Below are 26,527 nucleotides of genomic sequence, written 5' to 3'. Positions count from 1 at the left end.
TGTAGTTTCTGCTTGCGATGTTCTCCAAATTGCGGAGCATCTTATCAGGCCTTCCAACTTACCGAGCAGACTGCCTTGGATAGTGCTTCTTTAGGCCTGGGAGAACGGCTGCCTCACAAGAAAAACATCAAAAATGTATGCTCGTTGGTAAATTTTTAAAAATAAACTGGATCCATCTGGTAACCTGGACAATTGCCATCATATGCACGAAATTTTGAGGTAAATTTACCAGCGGGTTACTCTGCATGCATTACTCTTCCATGCATAATTCACAATTTGTGTGCTTTCCATAGGACAGACCAGCAGTGCACTTTTCTCTACATTTGATGCAAATCATGCTTGAAGAACCTTATTACCAGATAAGATAAACACAACAATATTTCATTGAAAGACCCAACAATGCATTTTTTTTAGCTCAGCTGACAAAGTCAGCGGAGCTAGTCAAATAGCTATTCGATTGGTGTCCGTCCTTCCACCCATCCTGCCATCCTTCCATCTAGCCATCTGTAGACAAAATTGGGCATTTTGTAATCATACAACCGAGGCACTTCAAATCTAGTCTTGCTTATAAACAACGCAGAAAATGTTGCTTACGGAAAAAAATTTGGGCGATTCGACTCAAATTCAGCTCCCCAGGGGGCAAAATGCGTAAATGAAAAAACTATTTTTTGACGCTCTATTCCAGCAGATAAAAGCTTGAAATAAAGTTGAAAAGGTCTTCATGATACAGAAGTTTTGATATAAAATAGATTAGTGTCGATTTATATCACCAGTTGGCGGTAGTGAGCAAAACTGTTGTTTGACCCCGGATGACCCCACTTTAAATTTCCCACCGCGAACTGACATGAAAACCTCGAACCAGGGAATACCGGACTGCTGGTATTGCCAGTGCATCCACTATATGAACGGCTCGTCTGGGATAAATTGATCACTGCGCGGTCGAGGTTACCTGGAGTACCGTACTATCATCAAGAAAATGGCGGTGACCTTTTTATTTCTACCGGAGCGATGATTTTGTAAGTGACAAATTTTCTTATTTAAGCCTTTACGGAAATGTATTTTGGTACGAAACTTCACACATTTATAGAAAAGATCAACGAGAATGTGTTCAAATGCCCTCATAACGATGAGTTCAACGGAATTTGGTCAAAACAACCTTCGAATGGAGTCAACTTTCTTTGTGAAATTGAAGCGACGACCTCATTATTTATCGTAATTTATGCAGATCTTAGTCCAGCTGATGGGCCAGGGTGATGTTCTGATTTGTGTTCAAACTATTGGAAACTTCGGAAATTAGTTCTATTAGTTCTACTATTCTGCAGGAGTATATTATAGCCATTGATGTTGACAGCTAAAAGCACGAAAACTTTGTTTATTTATCAAACTGTATCGAGTGTTATCGAATCGAATGGATGTGTCGATCGTCGGGGCGGATTGATATGTGGTTGTGCGTCCAAGGCGATTAGGTCATTCAGTTAGTTTGAGAAAGATCATGATCACGAAGATGCGTGTTGTGTTATCATAACCGGAAAATAAGTTGAAGTTATTAGTAGTACTACGATTCTTACATGAGTAAAAAGTACGTTTTAAGCAACACAATAATGTTACTCTCATAAAAAAACTGTCAATTCTCCTTACCACTCACAGAAGCCAAGCCATTGCTGTAAAGTTATGCAGGGGCTTAATCAATTACCTGCACTCCCTGTGGGGTGAATAACATTACCTTTTGAACAGCTGGCTGTAGGGGGATGACTGGAACAGCCGGTATACCTGCTGACCTGCTGAACCCAGGTTAATGTTATTTTCAATCCACGATTGCAGGTCACCTGATTTTCGAGATTTCGCGGGAAATGAAATTGTAAACAAACGCATGTGTGCAGTTCAAATGTAAACAAAAATGTATTTTTGGTACTTTTGGTTGCTGGACTTTGGTTTTCCCACAGTTTGGAGCTGGGGTCAAATTGGTGGTCTATTGTTTATGGGTGCTGTTTTAGTCAGAGGTAGTCCTTGATTATGAAGGGATTTTCAAATTAAGGTGACCATGGTCTTTTTATGTGCTCACCACAGCTTTCAATACTTGATGTATCTGAAGAGGCGCGCGGAACCTGACATGGCCTTACCAAGGAGCTGCTCACGGTGCTGAACTTCTAGCTTGCCTGTCGACTAAGTGCCTTTTTGGCCGAGACATTGCTACATGTAGGAGGAGCACGCATTTTAAATCAATAGTAGTGATAGGACAGTTGGTTCGAGCCATTTGGCAGCCGACATGTGAAGGCCTATCTGGGATCTCCTTCTTCTCCTTATAAAAAGGGGCATATTGCTGACTAAGGAACAAGGCATATTGACATTGCCTCATCATCTCTATCAGACCAATTGATATACTTTTATATGCACGCATACATCACGCCATTTCAGGGTAATGTCTGTGGACAATTGGTTTGATTAATTTGTCTCTTCGATATTGCTCCTTTATTGCATTAGATTTTCATCGCAATTCAATCTATTCAAGATATAGCCAATTTGAACCTGTCTGCGCCAAGGATAGATTGGTTCCCGATCGACTCACTAGGGATAAGCAGTAGAGCACAATGTCATGAAAAATGACCCTTTGTATTGTAAATTCCAATCACCTGCAGGACAGGTCAATTTCTCTCAATAAAATTAAGTTTGTTGACTCCTGTAATCTCTACCTAATTAAAAAAAAAAGACAGTGGTGTTAGTCCCAAACTGGTAATTTCTATTTATTTTGACCTCTGTTAAATCAGGATACCTCTCAATTACAGACAGCATTTTGTATCCTTGTGCTGTACAACCCAGCCTGGACATACCACAGTTGTCCATGGAGAAGTCTCATCCTCTCTGACACTTCTTTTCTGTAAAGCTACCGATACAACATACTGAACTAGGGATATCTTCCGTTGCCTCCTGTAATATTTACATACCATGGCTGAATAGTTCAATCATATTTCATCCAGCTGGCAGCTCTGCATTGAAAATTTTAGTGGTATAACGTGTTCTCTTGACCTTCAAACAGTAGTATAAAGCCGATATTTACTACTTTGCACCATCAGTCATGTTATTAGGTCATCCAGCTGAGCGCCAGGCCCTTGGGCCTCTTGTTACTTTATCAAATGAAATTTCCTCTCCCAGGCCAGGCAAGCTCGGCAAACCGGAGGGCTGATAAGATGCTCGGCAATTTGGAGAATTGATTCTCCACAGGGTGATGATAAAGACAGACAATATTTGCATTGACTATTTAAACTTGAGTTTGAATAAACTTTTGATGGTATAACACGTTGTTTCGAAGTCTCCACACTGTATGGAATTGGAAAGGTCCCAGAAAAGTGCTAACAGAATTTGTCATTTCATCATTTCTATATCCTAATTCTTGCAGAGAATCTGGCGTTCCTCCATCTGGTGATACCTACACCACTTTGATGATAGAATTCGGAAGAAAAGGAGACATTGAGAATATAGAAAAGGTCAGTTCCGGGAGGCCAGTAGTGAAATGGTTAAGACAGGGCATTCTGTTGGAATATGTAAAATCATGTAAACGAATAGTTTATATAGGTATTCACAATTTAAAATGGCATCAAGAAAATAAACACACAACCTCAATTTTGCTTGCACTTCCCCCTCTGAATAAAAAATTGTTTTGTCCAAATGGTTCTGATTTTAGTCTGGAGAAGTTAACTAGCCATAAGACCCATTTTTAAGTGTATTTTTATCAACTTTTCTTTTGCTTTCTTGGTTCCCCGCGCATAAAAGGGAAATGATTAAAGGTGACCTGAAATGCTTTTATTAAAATTTTAACTTGGGTTATAAATTATAGGGCATAACATAAGAAACGCAAGTGTGAAAACCACATAAAAATCAAACTACTCATCTTAAATTTAAATAGTAGTTTGTAATTCAAACATTCCAGGTGGTGCAGGAAGAACAAATTGATGATGTACATTGTGCTGTACTGAAGTAAAGTTTTGATAGTTTCATGCTTATATCTTAAATACCTTGTCACAGGTATGGCCTTTAGTGAACATGTTAAGGTCCAATTTTAGAATATAGGCATGAAACTATATAAAACTTTATTTCAGTACAGCACAATGTACATCATCAGTTTGTGCTTCCTGCACCACCTGGAATGTTTGAATTTTATACCTGCCATAACTTGAAGATGGGTAGTTCGATATTTATGCGGTTTTCACCATTGTGTTTGTTATCTTATGCCCTATTATTTTTTCCCTAAGTTAAAAAGTGTTGCATGTGACCTTTAAGCTGAATCTCATCTGGCCATCTTGGAATACTTTGTATGAAATGCCTAAATTATAGTTTTATTTTGTTTTAGATATCAGCTGAAGCCATTGAATCTCAGGTGGCTATCTATCCGAGCAATCACCTAGATGTAGTGCAGGTGCTATGCTCCAGTGGTTACAGCCAACATTTTGACAAGGTAAGTCTTCTGTTAGCATGCTAACCACAAGTCCAGAGAGGAAAGTCTTAACCCTTTCGCTACTGCAGGGATTTGGGAGTGTACCGTACCCCTCGCCCACACCCAGTATAGACCGGGCGGCCAAATTTGCCTAGGAAAAGTTTCATCGTACATTTGTTTTAAAAAAGCTAGCATTGCCCAATCTTGGGGACAGGGACAGGAGGGGCTCTACATTGAATTGAGTGCAGTACTGCCGTCTTGTTTTTTCAGGTGTAACCAACAAAAAACTTATAGGGATTATGGTGATGATAGAACTTGGGGGAAATTTGGCAGTATGGATTACTGCGGGCCAGTAGTACGCAGTGCACGGGCCCAGTATATGCCGGGTACGGTAGCGAAAGAGCTAGTGTCTCCATCATTTGGCCTGAGGCCAGAGGGAGAGTCCATCACAGACTATTGTCCACTTGGATGGGGTCTTTGACTATTGTCCACTTGGATGGGGCCTTTGACTATTGTCCGCTTGGATGAGTCTGACTATTGTCCACTTGAATGGGGCCTTTGACTATTGTCCGCTTGGATGGGGCCTTTGATTATTGTCCACTTGGATGGGGTCTTTGGCTATTGTCCACTTGGAGTGGGCTCTTAACTGTTGTCCACTTGAATGGGGCCTTTGGCTATTGTCCACTTGGATGGGGCCTTAGACTTTTGTCCACCTGGATGGGGTCTTTGGCTATTGTCCACTTGAATGGGGCCTTTGACTATTGTCCACTTGGATGGGGTCTTTGATATTGTCTACTACTTTGCAGGTTTTGGATCTCTGTCCGAAGTCCAACATGGCCTGGTACAACCAGGATTGCATGAATGCCGTTCTGCAGGCAGTGGCACGAGGTCACGATGATGTCGCGCACAAGCTGTTTCTGTCGATGCAACATCCCACATTGATGGATGAAGCGGAGAAAACATTTGGGCGGTTTCTACTCAAGGCAATGATCAAACATGATCGGGTAAGTTTTTCATCCAGCTGGTTTTCATCAGTCTCTCCAAACATTTGTCATCACCAATTTTCTCTACTACAGAGCGTGTCAAAAAACAGCTACACAATTTAAAGGGAGACTATAGGCAGGAGCAGAGGGCTAAATTACCCATCTTGAAGTGACTTATTTTCACTGTAAGGGACCTGGGTCATGTCAGATTCAGCACTAGATATTTTCCTTGTGCAAGCGTGAAGCATTTCGACATACTGTGAGATGTGAGAGACCCCTATTGGCAACTTTGTGTATCTTTATCTTGCCTGCCTAGCTGCTGCCTATATTGTCCCTTTAAAGGCCTCGTTGTTATTTTCTTGTTGTAATCAATACAATATCTTTCCACACCCACCTTTGCATCATCCGCTCCTACATCTTTTGGTACCAAATATGCCTTCTTAGACAATCTTAGACTGCTGAAACTGATGCAGGAAAGGAAAGAAAAACCAATCTCCTTTTCTTCAGGTTTATTTAAAACTTGTTTGGTAGATTTTAAAGAGGAATAGGAATATATTCTCCACATGGCCTCCTTTCCGTTGAAAGCAAAGCTGTGTCATGTTCCTCATTGCCAAGACAGCTCAGCGAATCATCTGCCGGTCTTGTCTGAAAATATTCACTTCACGAGTGACCCTGTTTTCATGGTCATCAAGATGCATGGGGAATGGTGAAAAATCTAGCTAAAAATCCATTGCCGTCAAATCTGGGGTTGTTAGGGTGCGACATCACACATCAGGCTAGAACGCTGGTCTCTCGTAGTGAAGTGTTAACTTTTGTTGCCACTGCTATTTTGCTAGAGGTTGTTGGCTCAGCAGTGATAACTGACCAAGAAATCTGCTAAAGAAGCAAAACTGCAATGTTGAACCACTGTTGCACTATAGGTGACCATCAGTCTTTGCTTCTCTTCAGCCGTTGGAAAGAGTTGTTAGTGTCTTGAATGACCTGACATCAAGAGGGCTCAACACAGATCGCCTCGACTTCATTGCTCAGTGGGCGTTGGTCTATGAGAAACCGGAATATGCTCTGGAGAGCTTTGATAAAATGGTGAATGAGGTAGGTGGCTCCATGGAATATTCTAGGGAAAAAAATGTTTGCTTAAAAGAGTAAGTAGAGAGCCTTTAAAATCGTTCGAAATACAGTTTACCCATTAGACATTAACTCGATATATCACAACTGACCAAATTTCCGTGCCGAAATATTGCCACATGACCTATATCAGGGATTTGAATCGGCCGTTTAAGGGGCAAATATCTTGGCGCCAAAAACAGACTTCAGCCATGTTTGGAAAATGACGTCATACCATGTAAAATCCAAGAAGGACGTCCTCGTGACGTCGGCGGTCGGGTACTTGCAAAATTTACGCACCTCAGCGCAATCGAGGTCGATATGACGTAAAATACAATTTTGTGACGTCATACAATGTAAATGGCGGCCTCCATGGACCAGTGCGGGTTTTTTGGCGGGAATGGTCAGCCAAACGTAAATTGGCCCATAGAAGTCATATGCGACCTGATATCTGCTCAGAAGTTTCTGGGTCGTTTTATTATGCTCGCTGTGACTAAAGTAATGAAAAGCAGTGTGGCTCCAATCTACTTACTCTTTAATGAATTAGACTGACTTGGCGACAGTCACCTGTTGAACATTGCCAGCCATTCACTGGCTGATGAGACAATAGAGTGGTCATCACCTGCCACGCTGGAGGGACAGACAAAAGTAAGCGAGCCCGAATGACCAAGACAGCAGTTGAATTTTAGGTCCAAATAATCAAGAATAGTTCCTTTTTTTCAGGGCCTTCCTCTGCGGACGCATTACTTTTGGCCAGTGTTCATAGCCTATAAAAATGCAAAGAATGCTGAAGGTAGGGGGTTGTTTCATGGGTTCAGTTGAAAAACTAAGAATTAAATATTTCTTGGTCTTCACACTGGCAACTGTGCTGTTGTTAGCTCTAATGAGGACAGCTCTGGATTCAATATGCCTGGTAATAAGTGAGCTATCCTTATATACTTTGTATCAAAAGTTCATAGATAGTTCACAAATCTTGAATCAAAAGTTCATAGTAAGTTCATAAATCTATGCTCTGAACCATTTGTGTGTAGCTTGGGAACACACTTTTCAACTTTGTGTCAGTTGCTAGACTTTTGACTTTGTTGCCAGGAGGGTAAGTGCTCAGAGATGGAGTAGCTGTCCACCTTCGATGCACAAAACCTGCCCTGCGATACTGGTGTTGATTTAAACACAAATTAATAAGGACTAAAAATTTGGAATCCATCCGACACCATGTTATCAAGTTCCAGGTACCCAATTCTGACAATGGGGGCTTTTATTACAAGGTTAGCTCTGATCCAATGGCTGTTGGACCTATTGGCTGGCTGTCACTGTGATTTACATCACAAAATACATGCCTTGATAACTAATTTTGTGGTGCTTATCAAGCTTATGCATGTGAATGTCAAAAGGAAATGGTGTTTTTATGCGATCTTAAAACCTGTCGAACATGTCTAAGATATCCGAATAGCCAGCACTGCGGCTTGCACTGCATATGAAATAGAGGATTTCACACTGATGACAAAATGCCCCATATTTCCTTTATCTTTGGGAGTTCACAGCAAAATGAGGCATTATTTTGTTTATATTGGTTTTCTCTTTGGAATGAATTTACAAATTATAAATTTCTGAGTTCAAGGTATCTGGGCTGGCAGTTTTATGAAATGAAAATTTTTGGGCCCTTCTGAAGTTCTAACTTTAAGTTTTGAATTATTCTTCATCTAAGTAACAAGAAAGATGACTTCAAACCAGTTTCTCTCAACTTTCAGGCATTTATAGAGCAGTCCAGACAATGGAACAGAAAGTCAGCAAGTCCTTTGATTTCTTGACCACCTTACACGAGTACGTCGTGCCATCTTTGTTGGAGATTGGAGAGGACATCGATAGTATAGTAGAAAAGCTTGGGGTATGTTTGACCAGATTTATGTACACTCCGGGTGCAGTGGACTGGCTAGAGAGACTCAACCACTCTCTTGATTCAATTACAGAGAGTGGCCCGGACCTGGCCAATAGTGGTTACACACTGGCCACCTAGCGGGGGCTTATACATAGGGACAACGTATATAACAGAAGTTGGCCCTCAATTTTCTACATGGAATATTTTTTTGAACCAAATCTGCTTGTCCATACTAACAATCTAATTTGTGTGATTTATGATTGAAACGGACAACTCATGAAAAACCAGCTGTTAGAAAATTGTTTGCGTCGTTAAAACACTAAAACTTATTCCTAGCTGAAGATCCTGCCATTCCAAAATTCTGGTCAAGGATTACAAAAATGAAATCGTTTAGAATTCGGCCCCCGGCCGCGGCTGTCTCAGCACCACCACGCGGGGCCTAATGGTATTAGGCTATGGACCGGCGTCTTCCTTCCCGTTAACCACTGCAGCAAGTCGGAGATTTTCCCCGGGGTTTGCACCAACAGCTGCAATTAAGTTGGCTTGACTGGACTCCAGACCTCATTCTTGCTATGGCGGTCAAACTACATCGAGACTGGGGGACTATGCATGAAGTTGGCAGGCTGTCTGGCATGGTGCCAACAAGTGCTGGTAGCTCATTGGCTGCCTAGAAGGGGCACTACAGTTAAATAACTAATCAAATTTGAATTACAGTAGAACCTCTCTATTAAGGACACCCTCGGAACTGGCAAGTGCTGTCATTAATAGAGAGATGTCCTGATGAATTGAATGGAAACAACCAATTTGGGACCAAAAGAAGTGTCTTTAATAGGGGGTGTGTCCTTAAAAGAGAGGTGTCTGCTAAGGGAGATTCTACAGTACATGTGCATTGTAATGTTCTTCCGTTTTTGGCTCACCGTTAGCCCTGTGTCCGTCGTCGTCGTCCGTATCCTGTGTGGCACGTTTCTTAACCGCTTGTGCTATGAACTTGAAACTTTGTACACATGACCTCCTAGGTCAGAGGTACTCTGACACTGAATTTCGGTGTGGTCTGGTTCATAACTTGGCCACCAGGGGGCCAAAACTGAAAACATAAAAAGTGTGATATGTCTCCTATTAATGATCCGTTTTCAATAAAACTTTTATGGTAGGTACTCCTAGCAAGGATACATCACATATCATACGTGTTTTTGATTTGACGTACTTTTCAAGGTCACAGAGGTCAAATGGCGTAAATTGGCCGTTAGGATGTAACTATGGCACGTTTCTAAACTGCAATGACTATTGATCCCAAATTTGGTACACATGTACCCCTTAGTCAGGTGATCTCAGGGAGCGAAGTTCGGTCCAATATGATTCACCACTTGACCACCAGGGGGCGAAATCCAAAAACCTTAAAAATGTGATTATTCCTTAACTTCTTGCCCGATTGCCACCAATTTGATATCATGGGTACATCTGACCACCATACAGTATATGTCACACATGTTTTTGGCTCACCTGTGACCCTTTACCATCACGCAGCGTCCGTCGTCGTCGTCTGTCGTCGTTAGACATGGGTGGCACGTTTTGTTACCGCTAAAGCCACTGAACTGAAACTTAGTACACATGTTCCCCTTGGTGACCACTACTCAGAGACCAAAACGCGGTCTCATATGTTTCACGGTTTGGCCACCAGGGGGCCAAAGGTAAAAAATGAAGAAATGCGTTTTCTCCCTTATTACTGGTCCGAAAAATTTGAAAAAAATATGGTAGGTACTTCTACTAATGGGACATCACATATCCTCCGGGTTTTTGATTTGACCTAATTTTCAAGGTAAGATAGGTCAAAGTTCGCCGACGGCACCGCTGTTAGTCAATGGTGGCACGTTTTGTAACCGCTGAGGCTTTTGAACTCAAACTTGGTACATATATACCCTTGGGTGACCTTTACTCAGAGACTGAATCGTGGCGTCATACGATTTACGGTTTGGCCAATAGGGGGCCAAAGGTCAACAACTGATTACCACACCAAATTAGACCTTGTATTTACAAATGCACATCATGTGCACCATACAGGGATCATTGACAATTGCTGGTCTGACCATAAAATGATATATACAGCTTTACCAATGTCAGAATCACTGACTCCATAGCCTCCCCTTCGACACAGGTGAGCACATGGTCCCTGGACCATTTCATTAATTTGACCTACTTTTCAAGGTCACAGAGGTCAAATGGCGTAAATTGGCCGTCAGGCCGTAACTATGGCACGTTTCTTAACCGCAATGACTATTGATCACAAATTAAGTACATATGTACCCATTGTTCAGGTGATCTCAGGTACCGAAGTTTGGTTCGATCTGATTTGCTGTTTGGCCTCCAGGGAGGGGGCCAAATCAAAAATTCTTCAAAATGCTATTATTCCTTAATTACTTGCCTGATTGGCACCAATTTTATATCATAGGTACATCTAATTCTAACAACCATTCAATGTGTCACCGGGGTCTTTTTTGATTTTACCTACTTTTCAAGGTCACAGAGGTCAAATGTACTGTAAATTGGCCATTTTGGGGAAATTGTAATTGGTTGGACCTACATCAAACCTAACACTACATGACACAATACCATACTCTTCATCTATCTTTCCTCCACATGAGGTGAGCACAATGGCCCTGGCCATTTCATTTTGAGTGAAAAATATTTTTTCATGAATTTCGTTTTTGCAAATCTTCGGATCAGCGAATAAAATAAAACGCCCACTAAAACTATTTATTGTTGATTTAAATTATACCAAAGTTTCATTGAACTGGTTTTATTTGCAGTCGGCCGGCATAGCAGCAGGAGATGTGAATTTTGCATCTATGCTTGGTCTACTGAAAAGTGGGAAGGCTGAAGAAGTTGTTACCTTTGGTAAGTAAAAGTTTCGGCATTTTGAAATGAATTTACGCTTTAGATTTCTAATATCTTTTTGAAGCATCTGAATCAAAATACCAACTAATGTTGCTAAAATCAATATTGAAGGAGCGGTAATGCACATCTGACGCAGTAATTTTCAGATCATTTTTGGGTCAAATATTTGTTGCCAGAGTGGACTATGCAATTTTGTTCCAAAAATAACATCTGTTTTGTAAAAAAAGATTGGAATTAGTGGAAGGCAAATACGTGTTGGATCAAGACAAATTTACTAATTATTTGTCCTAAATGTTTAGGACTCAGATCCCTAGAAATCCTGTTCGCTCACGTCGCTCGGGTCAACAGAATCCATACTTCAAACAAATCCCAACCAGAAATTTGTGCTCAAGAGCCCAAAAACATGAAGAACAAAGAATGAATGAGTGGATTCGAAGTGAAACAATTGGAGTCCTTTGGGACAATGGTGAAATTTGACACTGCCTATTTTTGTCGTTATCAAAAATTGCAGATTGGACAAGTCAGCGATAATTTCACGAAGTGTCCAATCTGCAATTTTTCTGAAATTGTCATAACATCGCCATCTGGGTTCTACTACCCATGTCTACTTTCATACCAATAATCATGGTGATATTCAAAGTAGTTTTCATAATAAAATATAGGGCAGTGCATCCAATCCAGAGTCATTCAAATTAAACCGAATCTCTCAAAATGAAAACATTTCCTGATTGACCACTTCGAGAAATCATCGACAAAGTTATGCATTTAGTTTGCATTATGGAAGCCGGGGCTATTTATGTAGGGGCTTACATATTATGTTATTGTATAAAAGGGAGTTAAGCCTATATTGTTACGGGCTGTAGCAAAATGAAAGTGAAGCAAATAAAAACGAAAACTTTTCTTCCTTTTTTTCGACCTCATCAAAAATATACAAAAAAGATTCTTTTTAGGGGTATATATTTATGATCCTTCCTGAAGTGTTTTCTGACCCTCAAAATGCCCAAATCTGCTCCTAAATGCCTTATAGCCTCATACTTTTCCTGGGTAGCCTGTTACTACCAGAATTTTCAAACCCCCTGTTGCCCTCAAGCATATTATGATCCTGCCTTGAAGTATGTCCCAAAATGCCAAAAGTCAAAAGGTGCAACACAAGCCTATCGAAAGTGAAACCAAAAATCATGACACTTTTAGTTTCTGGAGGGAGGGGGTTGGAGGAGAAACTAAAATATTTCGTTTCTATTGGCTTCACTTTCATTTTGCAACAGCCCCTTACAGTTCGTTGTTTTCCCTTCAGCGAAAGGGAGAGATGTGCGATTCTACCATGCTCTCTTGCGGCCTTATCTCTTGGATCAGTTCAAAAACACGAGGGATTCGGATGCTGCAGTCCAGGTTAGTAAAAAAAAACAAGAGTTTTAAATGCAAAGCATGATTTACACAAGAAATCCAATATTTTTACTTAACCATCCCATGGCATAGCCCGTATAAAAGATTTCTTTGCAATCACACCAACATAAATATTTTCATATCACATTTTTAATATTCAGTTGTATTTTCAAGTACCGTAAATGTAAATATCCATCTTGAAGACATCGTTGTCAGAATGCCCAGAATGGATATAGATTAGAATCTCCCTAGCGGACACCTCTCTATTAAGGACACCATATCTATTAAGAACACTAGTTTTGGTCCCAAGTTGGGTGTTTCCATTCAATTGGACCTCTCTAATCAGGACACATTTCTATTAAGGACAGCACTTGTCAGTCCCTAGGGTGTCCTTGATAGAGAGGTTCTACTGTAACATATTCACGTTCACCATCTAACGACCATGTCGATGTTGTATTGCCAGATGAGAAATTTTTAAAGCACACCCAAATGTGCTGGCCACATGAACTGGCTCTCAAACGTGCAAGAGAGCCTAGACAAGAAAGAAAATGAATCCCTCAAGAAGGGGATTCCCTCCATCTACACTTTTTCTTTAATCTGGTCTTGGCAGCTGAGATCATGAGTCTCCAAATCTCACTTGCGGGACTCAAAAGTTAGAAGTCATTTTCCCTCTTTGCTGTTGATGTGAAGTAGGTGGAGTTTGATCAATAAGAAATTATACCAACTCGTCAAAATTCGTTGTTTCATCTTGCAGCTGCTGGAGTTGGCCCAGGATGGTGCATTCATGAGTCGCGATTTCCGAGTGACAGATCTCGCTACAACATTTCTCTTCAAAGTGATGGATATGTATTCTGGTGACACTGACCGTCTAGAAGCTGTTATACAGTCTATGGTGGACAAGGTGAGAAAACTCTCATTTTAAAGTGATCTTATTCCAGCCTACTTCTTAGGACATTGTCCTCAAGACTGACATGGGATGATGAGTGGAAAACATACACAAATACCACAGCGTCTGTATTTCAGCGCACAATAGTCATTGTAAGGTTGATTAATCGTAACCGTGTGTTTCCATGAGAAGTAAGGGAACACCATCACAGCCTGCAATGATAGATATTAAAGCTGAACTGTGTGTTTCCATGAGAAGTAAGGGAACACCATCACAGCCTGCAATGATAGATATTAAAGCTGAACTGTCTACATAAAAGGGGCCTGCGCCATGTTTTTAAACAAGGCGCCAACCTGCTTCCATTGCAAATACTTCTTTTTCTTCTTCTGGTTCGAGTGCAGTACCTTCGTGGAGTATTGTCGCACTGTCGGTTGAAATTTGTACTTGTGCCCTGGATATTCTGTAAACTCTTTGTTGTTAAAAAGTACGCTCAGTTGCCATGTCTTACACCGAGAAAGAAATTCTGTATGTCAATGTGTACAGACCACTTTGTAACATAACCATATTGCGCTCCCTGACCCACCTGGTTCCTGGTAGAGTTGATCAACCATGAAAAGATGGGAGATATATACAGAGCACATATCTACAGACCATGCTGTGACATAACAATATTGCACCCCCTGACCCACCCTGTATCCAGGAGAGTTCATCGACCATGAAAAGATAGGAGATATACTTACATCTTACAGTTAAATACTTGAGATGAAGTTTATAAGATCATTGCTGATGAATAATTTCCAACTACAAGATAAACTGCTCTTGCAGGTTCGGTGTCATTACATCATTTTTGCCTACTTGACGGGTTGTTCATAAAAAAATTAATGTTTTTTGCAGAAATTGGGAGTTACTGAGAGTGAAAGATTAACAGAGAGACTGACTGCACTTGGTGTTTCATTAAAGTTGATTGAGGTTTGTATTCTGAACAGTGATGGCTGGGATGTTCTGAATTCGGCCCTGGATCTAAAGTTGCCGATCAAATGTTGATTTCTCTCCAATCTCATAAACTGGCCAGTGAAAATCAACGAGTGCGAAAACATTTTATTGGGCTTTCATGAGCAAACCGTTCTCAGGCTCAGTGAAAAGCACTGATGGTAGAACTTTCTCATCTTTGATTGTATTTTGATGTAAATAATAATGGGTTTGCCTTTAATTTACGAAATACAGTAGAACCTCCCTTAGCGGACACCTCTCGATTAAGGACACCCTCTCTATTAAGGACACCCTCTCTATTAAGGACACTCTCTCTATTAAGGGCACCCTCTCCATTAAGGGCACCCTCTCTATTAAGGACACTACTTTTGGTCCCAAATTGGTTGTTTCCATTCAATTTGACCTCTCTAATCAGGAAACCCTGTATTAAGGACAGCACTTGCCCGTCCCGAGGTTGTCCTTACTAGAGAGGTTCTACTCTAGTTACAATCTTTGAAGGGTTAAACTGTTCTTATATTCTTGATTTCATATTCCAGCAACTGGTAGCAGTGAAAGTGACAGTTCCTGTGATAGCACGAGCAGAACGAAGACAACCGGTAAGATATTGGGCCAATGAATAATAATGAACATATTTGAGCTATGAGCTGTTATCAGGACATTCCATTGCATTGGGGTTGGGTTGGAGATTGTGAACTATTCTAGATATTGAGAGCTACTTCAGTAATTCATTCCGTGGAGGGGGCGTCTCAGTGTTGGTGTGTTCTGTGAGGGGATTGCATTGGGTCAATACACATCTTCATAATCCTTTGTAGAGGAGATGGTGTGAGGATTGTTCCAGTGATTTTCTATGCTCAAAATCTGTTACTATTAGTTAGAATTAATAAAGACTAGTCTTTATCAACTCTTGCTAAAGTATGACCATAACACTTGTGAGATATGAAATAACATCCGACTCCACAGGGTATTCATTTTTATTGGCTCACCTGTGAGCCTTTACCATCACGCAGCGTCCGTCGTCGTCGTCCGTCGTCGTTAGACATGGGTGGCACGTTTTGTTACCGCTAAAGCCACTGAACTGAAACTTAGTACACATGTACCCCTTGGTGACCACTACTTAGAGACCAAAACGCGGTCTCATATGTTTCACGGTTTGGCCACCAGGGGGCCAAAGGTAAAAAATGAAGAAATGCGTTTTCTCCCTTATTACTGGTCCGAAAATTTTTAAAAAAATATGGTAGGTACTTCTACTAATGGGACATCACATATCCTCCGGGTTTTTGATTTGACCTAATTTTCAAGGTAAGATAGGTCAATGGTGGCACGTTTTGTAACCGCTGAGGCTATTGAACTCAAACTTGGTACATATTTACCCTTGGGTGACCTTTACTCAGAGACTGAATCGTGGCGTCATACGATTTACGGTTTGGCCAATAGGGGGCTAAAGGTCAACAACTGATTACCACACCAAATTAGACCTTGTATTTACAAATGCACATCATGTGCACCATACAGGGATCATTGACAATTGCTGGTCTGACCATAAAATGATATATACAGCTTTACCAATGTCAGAATCACTGACTCCATAGCCTCCCCTTCGACACAGGTGAGCACATGGTCCCTGGACCATTTCATTTTGTCCGTAAAAGTTTCCGATTTTGCATAAAAACATACTGTCGAACTAAACATGATGGCAATGTACATGTAATTAACCTCTTTGTTAACAACGCCAGTTACGTGCTCTGTATACACCACACCAGCACTTGGGGCCTATATACTTGTTGAATTTAATAGGCCTAGTCTAGTTCCAATGAAGCATGACATATTGCCCCACTGCGCCATCTGCCTACAAAAAACCAAAGCTATGACATCCTTAAAGTGATACTATGATGTGATTTACAACTTTGCGGAAATACGTCCGTTTTTAATTGTTGATCACAAATGTAAAGCTCAAATTTTCCATTTTTGATTAGATTTATTATAAAATCGCTGAATGTAAAGCTCCGCGACCGCGAAAATGTTCATGTTGTGACGTCATCAACGAAAACATCGTGGGTGGGATTAAACCATCAATTTCTAGAAAATGTGCATTTTGATTCGAAAACCTTACCGATTTATGAGCAAGTGACATAGTCATTTGTCAAAACATTATATGGTGAAATTTGACACGAGTTACCCTTTAAGGCTCTAATACACCAAGCTGAAGGCGCTACAATTAACCACTGTTTCTGTTGTCATCTACTCTTAGATGTATGATCAATCTAACTCTTCATATACAGGAATTAACTCTTTGAGACTGTTGAACGGCATAAGTCGTTTGGGTAAATCAGGCGCCAGTAACGTTGAACGACCTATGCCGTTTGCATACATTACTATCTACACACGGTTAAGCTGTGCTCAGCACTGTCTGGAATCGATCTGAGAGACATCTACAGTCATTCTAGATTACTAACAGCTGTGTTCCAATATTTTTTCTTACATGTACTGTGGTCGAGTGATGGTTTGGTGTATATGGTGGAGACAGCTAGCAGACGATTTTCTGTCAAAATGTCCGGTCAATTCAGATTTACAGCCCATAAGGTTTTGGATGCCTTAGACAATGTTTTATTATGCAGTTTGTTGCTAGGGAGTTCTAGGAACATTTTCTGTGTTGTTTGTATGACTTTTTGTGGCTTTTTAGAAGAATCATAGGGTAATGTCCAGTTCTGCCAATTATTTCGGAATTCGGTGAGGGGTGTAAACTATATTTCTTTTAAAAAATACTGTAAATCAGGTGTTTTACCTAAATTGTAATGCCGACCAAAACCTTGGCAGAGCCGAGGTTTTGGCCAACATTTCAGCTCCACCCGGGCAGTTTTGGTGAGACAATCAATACCGATACTGAGGTATCAATTTCTATTCTAAAATATCTCAAATTAAACAACGAAAAATGTGAATTTAAATGCTTTTTGACAGCTTCCACATTTTGGTTGCCTAACCATAACCGCTGAATTAAAAACGATGCTTAGTTTGCGCATAGTGCATTTGCACTGTAGAGTGCGATTCGTTCAAAATCCATATATTTTTATTTTAGAACCATGGAACAAAGCATGATAATGCATAGTGTGCATGATCGTGTACATGACTTGTAAACTCTCTTTTTTCCATTTAAGAGATTCTGTAGTAATAAAGTTAGAATAGAGATCACATCACCAATGTCTCCAGAATTTGATTGTTAGAGAACTCTTTTCCAGTTTGAGCAAACTATGTTGGGATCAAAATCAATGGAAGAACTTGAGGCACTTTTGCAAGAAAGCCGAGCAAGTGATGCGAATATCCGGGGCCCTCTCAGATGGCTGCTGGAAAAACATTGCCTTGCTGGGGTAAGTCTGCATTCCATTTCATATTGAAAAAAATGTTGCAATTTTGGCAATGGAGAGTGCGATATTGAGTTCTTACCGTTTTAGTATCAAATTCATCAGGAAAGATATCAAGTTGGTTTGCCTGGACCAACCAAGATTGACAAAGGAGCCCCAGTTAGGATAAAAAAACGTTTTAGCCAACATGATTGATTAATCCAAGTTGAAAGGTACAGTAGAACCTCTCCATTGATGACACCCTCGGGACTGACAAGTGCTGTCGTGATAAGAGAGGTCAAATTGAATGGAAACACCCAATTTGGGACCAAAACTAGTGTCCTTAATAAAGAGGGTGTCTGCTAAGGGAGGTTATACTGTACTTTCTTTTTGTACCAAAACTGTGTGACTTTTGTATAGATGACGTTTCGTAGTCCTTGGTCTGACACCTAGATCAAGTCTGAGGCTAAGCCATTGTTACGCATCAACTGAGATGGAACCATATGATTGATTAGGGAGGCACACAGATAAGATAACTTTAAGGAAGCTTTTTCAAAATTGTTACACTCTCTGCTGATTTTCGCTGATACAGCAGTCTGGCAACATCTGTTGGGAGTTTCAAACCCTCATACATTCTATCTTATCTTGACATTTTCAGTAACCAAGGCCTTTAACTTATATCTCATGTGTTTAGGCCCTTGCTAGACAGTCTCAGAAGAGCCGACAACTGGAGGAAATCTCAGTACATGTGGGACTGAAAGGGTTAACCTGCTTTCACAATTTTTTTTCAGAATGTTGCCAAAGCCGACGAAATCAAAACTGAACTTGATGGACTTGGATTTATCTACACGCCCGATATTATCAGAGCGTTGATGTTTCTGGCCACACGACACAAACAGGACCTGACTGAGGCTCTCAAATACAAGGAAATGCTGTAAGATTTGAACGGAATCCTACATGTATTCTCTGCAAGTCTATGGAAAAAACATATGAACTTGCTCCTGTTGTAGCAAATTCTAAAACAACTGGGTTTAGAATGAACCACAGATTACAGTGTGAATGCACGATGCACCAATGAAGCCTTGTTTTGAATTCAGCGGTTATGGTTAGGCAACCATAAACCATTTGGGTTGGTACAAAATGTGGAAGCAGTTCAAAAGCATTTAAAACCACATTATTCATTATTTAATTTGAGATGTTTTGGAATAGAAATTGATACCTCACTGTCAGTATTGATTGTCTCACCCAAACCGAACGAGTGGAGCTGAAATATTCACCAAAACCTCAGCTACGCCTCGGTTTTGGTCTACATTTTAGCTCCACACCAGCGGTTTTGGTGAGACAACGGTGTACCCCCATTTCGCCTACACCCATTTCGCCTACACCCATTTCGCCTATTCACCATTTTGCCTACACCCACTTCACCTATTCACCATTTCGCCTACTAAAAAGGAAAAGAGTGGTGTGCGCTGGACATTTGAACAATTTTACGAATTGTTGAGCTTGGTTTTTTTCCTTCATATTATAGCATATTTCCCAGTTAAACTTTACCCTACTTTATCATTCCAACCCAGCCTCTTGAGACAAGACCACCATTGATATTTTAAGCCTTTTTGCAGTTAAATTGTCACAGTTTGACCGCCTTGCATCAAATAATGCTTCGGGTTGTGAATCTGAAATTTGGATATGACATTCCAGACAGTCAGGCGAGTAAATGGTGAAATTTTATTAAAACTGGTGGTTGTCCACAAATTTTTTTTCTTCAAATTGGACAAATTTGAGAGACCATGATATTTCCACTGTTTTCGGCCAAATCATGACCCTACTCATGACCCTACTCAGTTCGTCTGATAGTATTTAGTTGGTATTTAGTTGGATAAACTGCATATTTCTAAAAGTGTTACAAAATTTTGGCACCAATAGACATTTCAAATTAGACTAGAAGGCTGAAACGTCTTTTGAATTTGAAGTCACTTTCATAAAACATTTGAAATGATGTAGGCAAGATGGGTAATAGGCGAAATGGGTAATAGGCGAAATGGTGAATAGGCGAAATGGGTGTAGGCGAAATGGCGAGTAGGCAAAATGGTGAGTAGGCAAAATGGGTGTAGGCGAAATGGTGAGTAGGCGAAACGGGTAAATTTTGTAGGCGAAATGGGTGTAGGCGAAATGGGGATTAACCGAGACAACCAATACCTCCAGTTCGGTATCAATACCATAAACATCCATCAACAGGGTCAGCTATAAAACCAGCCATGAAAAAAGTTAGGAACCTGAAACCAACTATAACTCTACTTGATAGTTTAGTTTGATAATTGGGGCAACTGGACACGTTCACTGTTTCAGTGCTAGTGTTTCAACCCCTTTTTAGAACCCACGAAAAAAATCGATTAGAAATACATATAGCTGCGTAACATTCTTTTGCAATATCTTCCCCAACCAGAGCTTGATGAATCAACAGAGAAAAGATTACTTTGTTGTATATCCCCATCTATATTTAACTTCTCTGGTTGAAAAGTAACCAAAATTACCCCTTTTCCATCACCCCATCCACCCCCTAAAACTGTCAGAATTGCTTTACAATGGATATTTATAACCAAAGAAAGTACCTATCTTCCCTTGAGGATGTTTTTGTAGTTCTTACTTCAAAGTCTTGAGAGAACAGATCAGCAGCTGGAAGTGGGGTATCTTCGGACAGAAAACCAAGACATAGGTCATATTGCATTAAAAGTGTTAAAGGGGGACTATAGGCAGGAGCAGGGGGTTAAATTGGCCATCTTTGGGTGACTCATATGCACAGTACAGGCCCTGGGTAATGTCAGACTTAGCAGGAAGTATATTCCTCGTACAAGTGTGAATCATTTCAATGTACTGTGAGATGTGAGAGACCCCTATTGGTGACTTCATGTAACTTCATCTTGCCTACTTAACTGCTGTCTATAGAGTCCCTTTAAGAAATGCTGGCAACTGAATGTAGCCATAGAGGTACCAGTAAACAAATACGTGTTCCTATTTCTTTCCAGTGAGAATGACTTTGATCATTTCCGAGCATATGGGTCGGAGATCATCAACTTGGCAGCCCTTTATGCAAAACAGGGAAATGTTGAAGGTAAGAACCAAGGGAGTTGACTTGATGATAAATAAATTGCATAGTAATTATGGCAGTTTTTATACACGATTCCCCGGACATATTGGTGGAACGTCATCTGGAATGGGTGTGTACCAGATGGGGGGGGGCGAATTTCGTCAGACAGACAAGAACTCACCACCCAGGTCAAATCACTGCAGCAACGAAACGTGACTGCCAGCCTTGGAATCATCTATTGCGCTTTCTACCAACCAGTTTTTCACTGAGCCACTCTGGAGTCCTAAGCAGCGGCCATCATTTAAGCGCTCACCTGAGGCCTAAGGTCAACCTGTGAAGTACAAAAAGGTAACAAAATTGGGTCCCAACCAATGACCTAAGTTAAAAAGAGAGCTGGTCAACTTAAACAGTTCGCAACCGTGCTCCATTTGACCATGTTATGACCAGGTTACTTTTGGTCTTCTACACCAGTTTCAAAGGAAATTATTCACTAGTTTTGAAGATAAATTCTGGTGTTGTTTTAGCACTACTGAAAGTACAGTAGTTAATAGTAGTAGAATGCAATGATTACGACATTAAACCTGAAAAAAGAAACTTCCTTCATTGTGGCATGATCAATCATGCTTAGTGTGGTGTTGCGCTGCACTGTTAGTAAGTCAATGTCATTATTTTGTCCCGTCACTTTCAACCTCATAACAGCCCAAGGCATCCCTTTGCTAATGTTATTCATTAACACATACAGTAGAACCTCCCTTAGCAGACACCTCTCTAGTAAGGACAACCTCTCTATTGAGGACACTAGTTTTGGTCCCAAATTGGCTGTTTCTATTCAATTTGACCTCTCTAATCAAAACACCTCTCTATTAGGACAGCACTTGTCAGTCCCGATGGTGTCCTTGATGGAGAGATTCTACTGTAGTTCATAAGTGAGAAACATGATACCATATTTTGATCTTTTTAATTTTTTTAATTTTTTTGGTTGACATTTTTTATGACAATCTGGACTTCTCCTCCTTCCAGCCGCGGTCTCCTCCTTGCGGGATTACCATGCCAAAAACCAATCTTACATGAAAGAGAAGGACATGGCAGAGAGCTACGTGCATGATGATCACTGTATCAGACTGATTGAGAACTGCCAAGCCGCCGGGCAGATGGAAGCCCCAGTGGAGCTCATGAAGACCCTGTTTGAATGTGGTTACATTAAGACTGGCTGCTACAGTCTACTTCAGGCTTATGTCAAAGGATATCTAGACAAGTAAGTTTGTTTGCACGGTTAGCATTTGTGACGGTTTGACAGTGCCCTTTGAATGAAACAAAAAGCCTAGGCCCTGGGCCAAGTCCAAAAAGAGGCTTAGTTTTCGAATTTGTGAAAACATTCTGGAGGCAGAGTAAAATGCTCTTATGCAGTAGTAAGTTCCAGTAAAAACAGTTGACATAAGTCTCCAGAAAATCCTTCCTACTGCTCTTAACTGATAAAAGATTTTAGTTCTTGAGTTGCCTCCAGGTGTCAGGACGGGATGAAGCAGATTTGGCCACCTAGGAGTGAACTGATGAACTATAATAACTGCACTAAGCATTGAATCCTTTTAACATGCTACTATTTTGAAAATACAGTGGAAACTCCCTTAGCGGACACCTCTCTATTAAGGACAACCTCTCTAGTAAGGACACTAGTTTTGGTCCCAAATTTTTTGTTTCCATTCAATTTGACCTCTCTAATGAGGACACCTCTCTATTAAGGACAGCACTGGTCAGTCTCGAGGGTGTCCTTAATAGAGAGGTTCTACTGTATATGGATTGACGACTTTTCTCTGATGAGTACGAGCCACTTTAACCTCTTGAATCCCGGTGACCGACCAGTCAATCATTTTGATATAACATTTTTTCCCAACGACCGACATGTCGGTCTCAGTGATATTTTTATTCCCTTGAGCTGGGACACTAGTTTATTGCTTGTTTTAGCGTGTTTGATGTACAGTAGGGTCAGTTAGAGCATACCTGGGTAGATGGCGCCTCGGTACTGGACTTTTGCGGTTGTATGCGGGCCCTATACATCATGAAAGTCAGACCCAATTTCACAACCTTGTGACCTGCCTGGGATCCCGGGATTTTCAAGTTTTGGGATTCAAGAGGTTAAGTTGTTAACTTTTCCAGGGATGATATCGACGGAGCAGTACAAGCAGTGACCTACTGTAACAAGCAGTACAGAAGAACACCCAGGGTTGAAGACATCTTTAAACGGCTGATCGAGAAAGAGAGTCCGGAGAAGCTACAGGAAGGTTAGTCACATTAACCCTTTGAAGCCTGATCTCGACTTCAGTCGACCAAAAAGGAAACCTCTCTATTTGCCCAATCTTGACTGTAGTCACAGAAAGTTATTCGGCACCCCTTTACTTAAAACACTTATTACAGCTTTGTGAGGCTTGTGATATTCAGGCTTTATTGGGTGGTATTTCTGTGGAAACTTGGGTTTTAAAGGGTTGAAATGAATGGAATGCTACACTGGTAAAGTCGATCTGGTTCTTTGGGGTCGTCTGGACAAAAGACGTTCTCAAGAGAAATTTGGGTCGGTAGACACTTAAACGCCCTTCATCAAATGCAAAACCTTGTATTGTGATATTACCACCCATTTCCACAAGATGTAAACAGAACACAATGGTAGTTTTGGGTAGTGGTCACCTGTATGGGCCAAGTTTTTTACAAAATTTTATTTTCTGGTTACTAAAATTTAAAAATCCTCTTCGCTTGTGAGAATCAGATCAATAAAAACAAAACTGAAATCTGACCAGTAGTTTGCACTCCAGAGCCCAAAACGATGTGGACATGTCATTTACGAATGAACTAACGCTTGACTCTTTTATACACTCGTCACATTTTCAGTAATGGACATTGCCAGCTCAAGTCTTGGAGAGATGCAGGCCTTGCATCATTTGTTCTTTAGCTTTGTGGAATGTGGGAAGGAATCGCAGGCAAGGAGGATCTTGGAGGTATGGCATCTGCAGCTGTCGAATAGCCCCTCACCCCCCCCCCCCCCCCCCCCAATGCCTCAGGTTTAAATCTTGATTTTAAGGTGCCTAAGATAATATTTTTCTACATGGTTTGATGGCTACTGTGCTTAAACCTTTAAGGAATAATCTCGCACTGCTGCGAGCAACCATTTTCCGTCGTCTGATCTCACATCTGTGCGAGTTATAGAGTACACGTTAGAACTTTGTTCCGGCTGCAGCAGATGGCCCAGTCCTGATTTTAGAAAAACTTGGAGGGGATTCCCATGATTCTACGCTGTACATTTTTTATTCAGCGCAACGGACTGGTGTGATCATCAAAATACCTTTAGTCCATTCAGTTTGCTTTTGTTTTGCAACCTATTTAATTATATCAGCCCCCTCCCCAACATCAGTTGATGACCTATTCCGCTTATGTCACTTTTCTTATTTACCATGGAGCCCCTGCTGGCTGTTAGGGTGCAAATGCTCCCACGTCACTGTTAAATTAAGGGATTAACGACCACAAGTTTGATATCAAAATATCAAGCTGGTGGTCGTTGGTTGTCTAATCAAGACCACTGCGGTAAATTGAAAATGCAACCAAAACTGAGGCAGCATCTGCAAGTTTGAAATATAATTTGAGGTCTATCCAGCTGTATTGACTAGACAACCTATAACGAACCGCGAGGTTTCAATTTCTAATCTATAAGGCCTCAGAGTGAATTTTTGCCTTCAAATCAAACTTTACCACACACCGAGGACCGCTGCGATCAAAATGATATTAAATGATACTTCCGTTACAGCCTAGGATATCCTGTCACAAAGGCCTTTTACAATTCCTTATTAAAATCAGCAAGACCCAGCTCTTCCCTCTTAGAATTTCGGTGATATATTTTCGTAAATATATTTTCTCCTCCTACAGACCCCAGGTATGCGCGCCATGATGGACGTAATAGACAGCTATGGAAATCAGCTTATAAACAGAAAGAAGGTAGGTCTCCTTGATTTACAGTGGCGTAGTGAGTCCAGACCTTTTCAAGGCTTAGGCAAAAAAAAGTGTTCTGTTTCCGCACGCATCAGTTCCAACCCCTGCGCGTCAATATTTTTTCTTTTTTTCCGTCAATATTTTCAAGCAGACGATATCGAGTGCCACGTGGCATTTTCTGGAACTATACACGCTGAATGACCTATAGAATTTCCCTCTGGGCATTGATCATGGCCGCTCTCTGCTATTCAATCTTCTCAATAGCAGAAACCTGAACAAACATGGAACGATATTATATTGTTAGTCAAAATTGATTGCTGAAGCTGAAAAGTAGGCAATCTGTAGTGTTTTACCTAAGTTTTTACTGTTTGGAAATCGCCACATACACCTACAAAAGTAATAAAAATTGACCCAGAAAAAACAAAAAAACGCATGACCGCATCAATTTTCAGTGGACCATGAAATCAGAAACAGAACACTTTTTTTGGCCTCAAATGCGGGAAGGTTTTATCAGAAGAACAGCGAACTGAATGAAACAGCGGCTGCAAAAACCATCACATCTTGCGAGATCTATTCCATCATTGTGCTTGCATTGTGATGTCATTTGCTGGCTCTGTCATCTCATGTGACATCATTTACATTATCAGCGGTTTGCGTTGTCTTTAGGCCTACTAAGTTCACATGTGACATGTAACACAACGTTAGGATTGGCAACGCCATGATGTTGACGTCTTGTCATTTTGGCCACGATGTCACGTCATGGACCAATTTCCTTATGAGAGGGCTTGTTGTCGTTTTCCCAGAGAAGCATCTTGCCTACTCCACTACGACGAGTCAGGCGGTGAAGATTGGCTGGGGCCGGTGTGTTCAGATTGTGTCAGAATCCATCAGCTTGGGATTTTTCTGAACTTGCTTAAGGAAAACCACCTAGTACCAGCTCAATATTGATGTGCCAGAACTGGCAAATATCTACTCTGGTAATGAGGAACCTGCAGAAATAAAAATCCAGATGGCAGCACCAGTACTAAAAAGTACACTTTCCAGTGCATTTTCCATTAAAATTTAAGTTTTGTTGATTTTCTCCCTAAAGCTCATCAAAATCGAATTAAGGACCAATAAAACAACATTTTTGGTGCTATTTCCACATGTAGAGTAATTAAGGGATGAAATATTCAATAATCATTGACCCGGGAAATGGTTTTCTTATTACAACCATGGTCCACTTGCCTGCAGGTTTTGTTGTGCAGGTTCCTCATAAGGTCGTTATCAATGATCATTTTATCAACCTGCTGATTAGGCCTTGTCAAATGCGACTTCTCTGATAAGAGAGTTCTATTTGCTGAAATAAATCGCAGGCTGTGCTTTCCCTAATGAAATGTTTATGCCTTCATTATAAGATGACAGTCTTATTTTATGTCTGACCTCTGTGTTTCAGATAAAGGAATTAGAAAGTTTGGTGAATGTCACAAAGGGACTATTCAGTCTGGACAGAGAACACCTGCTCTTCTTGCTCATAAAGGGTTATTGTAAGTAAGGTTTAAGCAGGGGTGTCAAATTTCCAATTTTTAGCAGATTTCAGACTTTATTCCTCT

General features: G+C 40.7%; 1 protein-coding gene across 1 annotated transcript in view; it reads left to right on the top strand.

Annotated features, from left to right (window-relative positions):
- The window catches only part of LOC135485698 (leucine-rich PPR motif-containing protein, mitochondrial-like), a 58,752-nt gene that overhangs the window by 12,114 nt on the left and 20,111 nt on the right, over positions 1-26,527 (top strand). The window contains exons 8-26 of the mRNA XM_064768086.1: positions 3,395-3,482; positions 4,346-4,450; positions 5,236-5,433; positions 6,361-6,504; positions 7,240-7,309; positions 8,265-8,401; positions 11,197-11,284; positions 12,579-12,673; positions 13,422-13,568; positions 14,448-14,522; positions 15,080-15,139; positions 17,777-17,905; positions 18,670-18,812; positions 20,902-20,987; positions 21,984-22,218; positions 23,118-23,242; positions 23,844-23,950; positions 24,873-24,941; positions 26,371-26,461. Of these exons, the coding sequence (XP_064624156.1) occupies positions 3,395-3,482; positions 4,346-4,450; positions 5,236-5,433; positions 6,361-6,504; positions 7,240-7,309; positions 8,265-8,401; positions 11,197-11,284; positions 12,579-12,673; positions 13,422-13,568; positions 14,448-14,522; positions 15,080-15,139; positions 17,777-17,905; positions 18,670-18,812; positions 20,902-20,987; positions 21,984-22,218; positions 23,118-23,242; positions 23,844-23,950; positions 24,873-24,941; positions 26,371-26,461 (2,192 nt within the window). The remainder of the gene's footprint in view (positions 1-3,394; positions 3,483-4,345; positions 4,451-5,235; positions 5,434-6,360; positions 6,505-7,239; positions 7,310-8,264; positions 8,402-11,196; positions 11,285-12,578; positions 12,674-13,421; positions 13,569-14,447; positions 14,523-15,079; positions 15,140-17,776; positions 17,906-18,669; positions 18,813-20,901; positions 20,988-21,983; positions 22,219-23,117; positions 23,243-23,843; positions 23,951-24,872; positions 24,942-26,370; positions 26,462-26,527) is intronic.

This window comes from Lineus longissimus, chromosome 3, assembly GCF_910592395.1.
Source record: "Lineus longissimus chromosome 3, tnLinLong1.2, whole genome shotgun sequence".
Taxonomy (NCBI): Eukaryota; Metazoa; Nemertea; class Pilidiophora; order Heteronemertea; family Lineidae; genus Lineus; species Lineus longissimus.
This window is presented reverse-complemented; position numbering and strand designations above follow the sequence as displayed.